The 9436-nt window shown below is 36.0% G+C and overlaps 1 protein-coding gene across 3 annotated transcripts in view; it reads right to left on the bottom strand.

The window, feature by feature from the left end:
• Positions 1-7622: 7622 nt before the first annotated feature.
• Positions 7623-9436, bottom strand: part of LOC137175520 (C-type lectin domain family 4 member F-like) — a 103581-nt gene continuing 101767 nt past the window's right edge. For all 3 annotated transcript variants that reach the window (XM_067581192.1, XM_067581212.1, XM_067581202.1), the window contains 3 exons: positions 8957-9099; positions 8620-8720; positions 7623-8364 (listed from right to left, as the gene is read on the bottom strand). In XM_067581192.1, coding sequence (XP_067437293.1) covers positions 8223-8364; positions 8620-8720; positions 8957-9099 — 386 coding nt within the window. In that variant the 3' untranslated portion in view covers positions 7623-8222. The remainder of the gene's footprint in view (positions 8365-8619; positions 8721-8956; positions 9100-9436) is intronic.

The following is a 9436-nucleotide window of genomic DNA, read 5'->3' as shown; positions in this document are numbered from 1 at the left end:
TGGAAGGTAACTAAGTACATTTACTCAAGTACTGTACTTAAGTACAAATCTCACATACTTGTACTTTACTTTATTCTACTTTGTTCTTGCACTCCACTACATTTCAGAGGGAAATATTGTACTTTTTACTTTACATTTATTTGCTACTTGTAGTTACTAGTTACTTTTAGATTAAGATTTTACATAAAATAATATATTTTGATGTCATATAACTGTTGTTTGAACTGTCTGCTCTTTTCTGTTTAAAATTGTTAGGCACTTTGTGTGAAAGGTGCTATATAAATAAAATGTATTATTATTGTAATTGTATTGTATTAACATTAGCTAGTGTTGCACTCTGTTGGTGCTGTTAACACAATTTTTTCCTAGGATGATTAAGTCATGACCCACTCTACTCTGCCTCTAATTGGCTAGTACTCGTTACCTTCATTAGTTGTATAGACTGTATATAAAGATATATATATATATATATATACACAGTCTATGGTTGGTTGGGGTTGTCAGGTTTGGCATGAAGAATAAGATTTGTTAGGGTTACAGTAAGAATATTAGGGTAAGCCAATCAGAAGCACAGTAGGGCGGGTCATGACTTCGCCATCATAGGAAAAAAAGATATTGCGGACAGGAGGCAAAATTTCTATTCCCAGGATGGTGAAGTCATGAGCCACCCTACTCTGCCTCCGATTGGCTAGTACTCGGTGTCTTCGTTGGTTGGGTTGGTTAGGTTTAGACATGATGAGTGAGATTGGTTAGGGTTGGATTTTCCCGCCAAAACTGTCCCAAGTCCACATACTGTCTGTATCTCATAATTTTACACAGTGGTGGTCGTCAGTTCCACTTTCTGGTGTTATAATATTCAGATGGTGAAGTACTTCAGGGGCGACACAGGTTTAAAGTACAGACACAATCTGAAACAACTCAGAGAGCCAGATGAAGGGAAATGTTGAGAGAAGCTTGTTGGAGACACAGGAGTCCCAATTTTTTTGACAGTTTTTCTTATTTTTGTTGACTGAGTCAACAGCATACTGCTTGAGTAAAACTCAAGAGTCGGTTTATCCACAGTGTCAGAACTGGCAGACTGTGCAATAGATTTAAATACTACATAGCAGCTGGATCAGGAGGATTTTTGAAAGTAGTTTAGAGACAATTGAGACCAAGTTAAGTGGTTATGTGACAGTTACATTTTTACTGTCTAAAACATCTCTGATTTAGAGACATAATGATGCTAACTAATATCATTATGTGGGCTAGTTACAGTATATTACTGTCATTGGTCGAAACAGAGCTTCCAAATTTGAAACAAAAAAAGATACGTCAAGATAATTTGTATTTGCTTGATTGTTTTTTAGCCATTTCTGTTCTTACGTCTGTTCTTACGTCTGTCTCAGCTTTCTTAAAGCTGCCAGCTTGCTTGTGTGACGTCATTTAGAGCCAGAGTCTGCGCAGTAGAGTTGGACAGAGGTTTGAAAACAGCTGTCACAGTTGTCAATCATGACGTCACACCTCCTGTTGATATTGTCAAATAACTAAGTAAAAGCACTTATCAGAAAAATGAGCACTTGGACAAACATCAAACAACAACATTGATTTTTTCGTTTGGCACATGTCCCATCCACTAACATGGAAGGGGCGGGTCTTTTGAACTATACTGCAGCCAGCCACCAGGGGGCGATCCAGATGTTTTGGCTTCTCTTTTGGGGAGCTGTCATGACGTCCATATTTCTATACGGCCAATGGTAATAACACATTTCAATCAGAGCTCAAGGCAAAGTTTCAATTAGCGTTAGTTTATAACGTTACAGCCGAGTCTTACCTCCTGGCAGTAGACGTACAGGCAGTTTGTTCTTCAGTCTACGATAGCAGAGCACTTGTAAACCATCTCAGTGCTAAATGGAGCAGACACAATATGGAATTTTAGCTATGCATTAAATGTAACTAACGTAAGCTAAAAACAGCTTACCTCTATTAGTCATCGCTTCTTCTCCCTCCCTCACCACGGCTGATATCGCTTCCACGGAGATTGGGCACAGTGGATGTCTTCAGCAGTTTCTTGATGGAGCCTCCCATCATCTCTGACTGCATGTCCCTGTTGTAGTCATCTGCTGCAAAATGCAAAGAGCAAACCCGAAGATTTCCCAGTACTGATGTCGGTGTGTTCTCGTCATATTTAGGGTTTTCTATCGCTCGGGGTCATTCTTTGCACCGTTCAACGTCTGTTGGTAGTCGGTGGTAGCTTACGGTTGCTCCCTCATCTCTCTTCTTTCTGTAGTTGTCGCATCTTGGCGCCATACAATGAGCGGGCATGTTTGTTGTTGATAAAACTAGTCCTTTTCAATTCATGTCGTTTTTTTCGGTTTTCTGATTGAAGAGCAAAGTATTTGAGACGCCTCTAACTATTTGTACACAGAGCCGTTGAGCGTCAGAAGCCCGCACGCAATGCATCCTGGTACATGTAGGCAATGCCGGCACCTGTAACCCTCTAGAGGATAAGCGGTAAAGAAAATGGATGTATGGATGAATGACGTGGGTGTGGAGGCTTTGGAGTTGTTTGAAATTGGGAAAGACCATGGTCATAGTTGAGACTACAAACAGATTGCCTTCATTGTCTCAAATGTCACGTAAAACCCCACACTTAGTATGCTCATCTCTTTTTTTTCTGGCACGTCATACTTTTTCTACCTCATCAGTCACACAACCACAAGAGGTCACAACGAGAAAACTCTTCAGTGTTGGGAGACCAATGCTGTTGTTTTTCTGGTATAAAATTTTGGCTTGTTGATGTCTTTGTCACCAGGGAGCTTTTTAGAGGGCAACAATTTGACCTGATAGTGGTGCTAAAAAACAACACATGCAGCATCCAAAATGCATATTGTATTTTTTATTTAAGCGAAATTTGACACAATGTTGGAAAAATTATATATTTTTTTGTTATTTATGACAGATAAACATCACACTGCAAATAACATGAATTTCTCTGCATTAAACTATAATCACAGGCCTCCTTAAGGTTCTGTCCCTACTTGTGTAAACAGCATAACAGGAAATATTTTAATCAAACGGCTTAGCCAGCAAAAAGCAACCAGTAAATAATATACAATACTTAAATTCACACAAATTCATGCTGTTTTTTTAAGGTAACATGAAGCAACTGTTACGAACTGACAATAAACATGTGGAGGAATTAAAGGTTTTCTTACATTGTTCAGCGGTGTTAGATGTGATATATCCATTACATGATTAATAAAATAAAACCATGTTCATGCCACCTTGGTTATAAACAACAGTTCACTTCTTTTTAAGTAAATCAGACCAGTCTCTCATAGTCTCCAGAGTCCAGACTTGAATTGTCATCGCATACTGTACATGCACTGCTATAACATTATAAACGTAGTATCAATGCTATAATATTATAAGAGACTTTGAGTCATAAAATAATGAATTCACCATTATCTGCAAACAAATATGAGCATTTTCTTTTGATGAAGCAAATCAGTAAAAACAACATAGACTTATATGATCAGTTGTGTTTGCTGTTGATAATCAGCAGGTCTGCGCCTCTTTGCAGACAGTCATTTCTGCTATCTTGCCAGGATTTCTCCCATTTAGAATTAAACAGAAACTTTGGTTGAAATAAACCCATCCTTGTTGATAATGTTGCTCATAATAATCAGCTGTTAAAGGATAACAACAAAAGCATCTCATTAATTAATAAAACAAAGACCTGCAGTGTCAAACTTCTACACAGAAGGTACACAGGTGGCTCTGGCCTTGATAAGTTTCTTTCATTACCTTATATTGAATATTTCAACATAAGGTAATGAAAGCTTGTACTTTCAAACATGGAAACTTTCTGTTTTTAACAACACTGTTGTACAGGATGTGGTTACTAGCTATGTACAAACCTATAATTAGAGTAAATAAATGTGCTGAATTTCTTCTTACATGGAAGCTGCCTTTCACCCACTAGATGTTATCACAGCAGAAGCCAACACTTCCTTATCTCTCTCTCTGCTGACACTGGCCAAGAAACAGTCCAGCAATTAACTCACTGTTAAAACAACACAACTTGTTGTTTTTACACTTACATACAGGTTTTTAGCTATAGTATATGGCCAATACTCAATCTGCTTAAGTCAGTCCCAATACTAATGGAATTTGTACATCTATGAAACCAAAGCAAAAACAGATAATAATTATTGTGGAAATTTAAAGATGAATTCACAGAGAGCAAGCTGTCTTTCAGAGTTTTATTGTGATAATTAGTTCACATTTGCAAATGCAGCTCCCCTAGTTTACTAGGCTGAAGAGATACTGTAAAAGTTCAGTGTCAGTATTTGTACATATAGCTGCGTGCGTCACAAACATCCCATATTTGTCACCCTAATAGGTTTCTTTGAATTAATTCATCATGTCTCTAGGGAGTTTCTCTGGGTCTTCTGAGAATTAAGATTTATCTGCCTTTCCTCCCTGGACGTTCCCTCTCTGCCTCTGTCTAATGAGAAGTAAAGTTATACACAGCTCACGTTTGATGCTACCTGTTAGGAACATCTTCACACAGGAAGCAGAGAGACAAAGTCTTACAATTTGCTTTTGGCTATAAAGGCAGTATAAGATAATAACTTAAGATAATTACATAAGGGTTTAAGTTTCCGTTTCAATAATATTTAATATTTATTACAGGTGTGTTTAGTTTCATCCTCATACTTACTAAAGATAGTCAGCTTTCTCTTCAGCTCGTCTCTCTCTTTCGTCACATTTTTTAAAATGGCCTCAGTATCTGATGTTTCATCTTCAGTAGTGTCTGAGAGAGAGCAGAAAGATTTACACATTTCAGTTTATTACTGTAGTTGAACACTGAGGCTGTCTCAGGTTACCATCTTGGAAATGTCAGTGTACCAGGGGAGAGAAAACCCACACTGACATCATTTAACCTTTGTAAACTTAGCAGCAAGCAAAGTGTCAGGACATAAAACATAACAAGACACATTTTTTAATACTTTTGTGGAATTCTTTGACAACAGCTACTTTGGTCCAATTTTTAACACTTGTATAAGATATTTGTATATTTTAAAAAGGAATTACAAGAGAAACATTTGCATTAAAGTATAGAATTAACATGGACATGTTTATATTAGCAACACGTTAGCAACGTGATTTATCTAATAATGTAAATGTAAAAGTTGGACTCATTGAAAAGTTCATCCAAATTGGCAGATGCCTTTACTGAATTTTAAAATAGCAGTTCAAGTGCCCATTATTATTTTTATTTTTTATATTTTATTATTATTATACAAATCAAAACATTTTATATCTTAACGTATAATAAAGTGTATGATGTCAATTTTAACTTTGCTTGTATGTTTTTTTTAACAGCCAGGTTGTGCCATGCAATTTATAATCAGTTCAAATTAGTAACTATAATTATACAATTTGCTCTGTACTTTGGATTGTACTTTGATATTGTTGAATGAAACACTTTGTATGAAATTGTACCGATAGTCCTGACAACTCAGAGGTCCAAATCGGAAAGCTGAGATGATATCTGTAGCCCACTGGACAACAAATACGTTTACAAGCCCAAAAAATATAAAAATGTACATTTTCAGCATGAACTCTTTTTTGTTATTTTGCCTTTTTTGGACAGAGAAAGAGACAGACAGGAAACATGGGGAGAGACAGAGGGGTATGAAATGCAACTTAAGTCCCCTGCTGGAACTGAACCAGGGACACTGTGGTTACAACAAATGATTGTATGTACCTAAACCTTCAGGATACCAGGCACTCCATCATCTTATGTCTTATGTAAAACATCTTATGTGTTTTAATCAACAAAGTTATCCAGATGACTCAGTAAACCTGCTTCTTTTAAAAGACCTTTAAATATACAGTTTGGTACATTTGGTATTGATGGTGCGTCTTCCTCCTTACACTCAGTATGTACTGTAAACAGTGTGGTTTTCTGTTTTATCTCCAATATCTATGACACATTTGTGGTTTTCAGTCTGTAATTAGAGAACTTTCAGGTTGAGTCATTTTTGGGGTTATGATCTGTTTTGTTGGATTCTGTTATAATCTGCATGTATTTCATCTCTATAAAAAGTGTTTTGGTGGCATTTGTCAATATCAATCAAGATCCTTTTTAACATATCAATAACTGATGGTGATCACTCAGAAGTCTGAGGACACTCAGGTTAGAAGATGCTGTTGTTTAAAACACATGTAGGAAAAATATTTATTCATATATAAAGAGGAATACAAGGGTAAAACGATCATAGAGGCTGTAATGTTAACAGAAATTAGTACATTTGACAAGCTTTGGAAATAATAATATTACATATAATATAATAAGTATAATAAGTATTATATTATATATATATATTATATAATAAGTATAATAAGTACCACATAAAAGGAGTGAACACAACAATGTTTAGACACAAAGAAATAAAACTGGATCTGTATCAACAGATTAAAAATAGATAAAAGCAATAGAAGGTAGATTATGAGATAGCAAGCACCAGCAAAAATTCAGTCACCCTTTGAGCTTAACCTGGAGTCTGGACTGTGGGAAGATACCAGAGACCCAAAGAAACCCACACAGACACACTGAGAATGTACAAAGTCCACAACGAAAGGCGACAGTGTTTAAAACTGAATCAACCTTGTATATAATTAGCAAGATTTTATTTTTATTTTTAAATGGATTTTGAAAGAAAACGACAACCAGTGCAAAGACGTTAAAGTCACATTGTCCTCTACATTTGTATCAACGATGGTAGACTAAATATTACAAACACTTTTCACAATAATGCAATACAATTCAACAGGGACACAACCTACAAAATGACCATGATGTTGAGTCAACACCTCTCAAAAACAGCTTCAACACAAACTAAACATTATAACCTTCATGTAGGGTGGATTTGTTGCTGGGCTGCTGTATTACTGTATAAGTTTCAGCTTTAGGTGGACCTAATACACTTTTAGCCATGATCGTGGTTCCTGGATTTTATGGCACCTGGACTCCTGCATCAATACTGTCTTTACATCAGGGACCACAATGGAAACAAGTTTCCTCCTGTCCACACTGACTGTGAAAAGATCCCTTCTTGACACATTTCCAATGTAAGCAATGGGAGACAAAATCCACACGTCCTCGTACTTTGTAAAAATTCATTCTTAAATTCAGCTGAAGTTAATATGAGCCACTGATCCTTTTGCTAATCTGCAGTTTAGGGACAGTAACACAAAGAATGTCGTACTAAAAGATCGTAACTTTGGAAGATACTCACTTGCTGCAGATTACACAGGATTTTGTGGATTTTGTCCCCTATTTTCTTACATTGAAATCACATTAGGAAGAGATCTCCTTGGGGCCGTTACAGACAGGAGGAACAATGACGGCAAGTTAAAACTGTTTCAACGTAGCTACACACACACACCTGACTACTGTTTTAAGATAGGCTTGAAAAATTGGTGGTTGGTTTCCCATCTGAAATTATTATTTTTAATTCTCTTTTTTAATCGATAGAGTCAGATTGAGTGAGATGGAGAAATGTATCAATATCTTTTTCTAGTAGAAAATCGATTTTAAAATTGAACCTCTTCTCAGGATAAATTTCTTTAGTTCAATGCTTTTTTTTATCCGCCTCCTGTTGGAGAAACTTCATTGCATAATCTCACTATATTTATGGAAAGAGAAAAGGTCAAGAATTATATTATTATTATTATATTAATTATACTTTCAGGCCTTCCAGTTTGTTTGATAATAAACTGGTTCAATTCTTCAAAAGTTAATATATGTGAGACTAAGCACATGTGTTTCACATGTACACATATTCTGTCTTCTCTTTATCAAAATTGAAAAAAAAAGAGATATTAAAAATTGTGGACCTATCCTTTAAGATATTGTGCAGTGTGGGAGGTGACAGAATGAAGTTTAACCTGGTGAGACTGTCTGTCCCATTCTTATGATGACAACAAAACACTTTTATTTAGCGATAACATGTTTTAGAAATGAATCAAAGTATGGATACATTACAGTCTATCATTTTCTAAACCAAGTTAGATATTTGTGTCTGATGCCACTTTACCTGCAGCTTAGCAATGATCATGTTTCAGTGCTGTCTTTAGCTGAAAGTGGTAAATGAATCTTATCTTCATGTCTTAAACATACAGTAGTTATATATAGTAGTAGATGCCATGGTGGTGTGTAAGCTGAGTTAGAGAAACATTTTCTTTTCACAGATCCATGAGTGTCTATCTCCACATACTGCATCATTCCAGCTGTTTTTGTCTTTGAACTTTGTTTCTACACAGTCTTCATTGTCATTATGATCGTTAGGCTCCCCAGAGTGCCAGAAGCTGAAAACAAACCCAAAGGAAATGAGCTTTTAATAAAGAACACAAACCATCAAACATTTAATGAACAGCAACACACAGAATGTGGCCAAGTTAAACTTAAAACGATGACAAATCAAAAATATTTCCCTAAAAACTGTTGATAATGTAGTCAGCTTATAAAAATCTAAAGTCTACTCAGCTGCTATTGTGATTTGAAAGAGGCTTTAGTTTCACTACAAAGATTGATTTAGTTTGAATGAATATTAATGTGTGAACCTTGTTGTCAGCGGAGTCCCATCCACCCATTTCCACGTCCCCTCTCTCTCGCTGTCAGTCAGTCCAATCCACATCCTCTTTCGGTATCGATTTATGAATTCCTTGTTTTTAAAGAGAAACATACAATAATCAATAAATATTTAACCAATTTCCGTCATTCTGTACCTTGGTGACCTTGCATTCAATCAATATTTCACTCTTTCTGTGTCTGTGATAAACACTGATTCATCCATTAGTACACACACACACACACACACACACACACAGACACACACACACACACACACACACACACACACACACACACACACACACACACACACACACACACACAGACCTGTTCTTCTCTGCTGTTGACAACCACTAGGTCCATCTCTCTTTGCAGACAGTCAGTTCTACTCTCATTCCAGGTTTTCATATTCAAAGAAATATAATAGAGACTACCGTTGACATACTTCCATCCTTGTTGGGAGTAGTGAACTGTGAGCAAAAAAAAAAGGCAAATCCTTAATACGCCAGTAACAAGAAGAACTAACAAATACATTTCCACTGAGGTATCAAAACTGCATTATATTATTCAGAAATATGCAAACAGGGATAATAAAGAAATCTATGCAAGAACAGAAAGATGATATATTACAGGCTTGGAGTCAAAGTGTTATAAATGTTTTATACAGTAGTAGAAATCTACAGAGTCATAACAAGAAAAGATAAGTTCTGAACTTTTCAAGTCTGTCCTAAAACAATAGTCAGGTGTCAGAATGAACATTGAAACATGTTTTTCTTGCTGTAATCATTCCTCCTGTTCATATTGGCA

Source organism: Thunnus thynnus, chromosome 3 (assembly GCF_963924715.1).
Source record: "Thunnus thynnus chromosome 3, fThuThy2.1, whole genome shotgun sequence".
NCBI lineage: Eukaryota > Metazoa > Chordata > Actinopteri > Scombriformes > Scombridae > Thunnus > Thunnus thynnus.
This window is presented reverse-complemented; position numbering and strand designations above follow the sequence as displayed.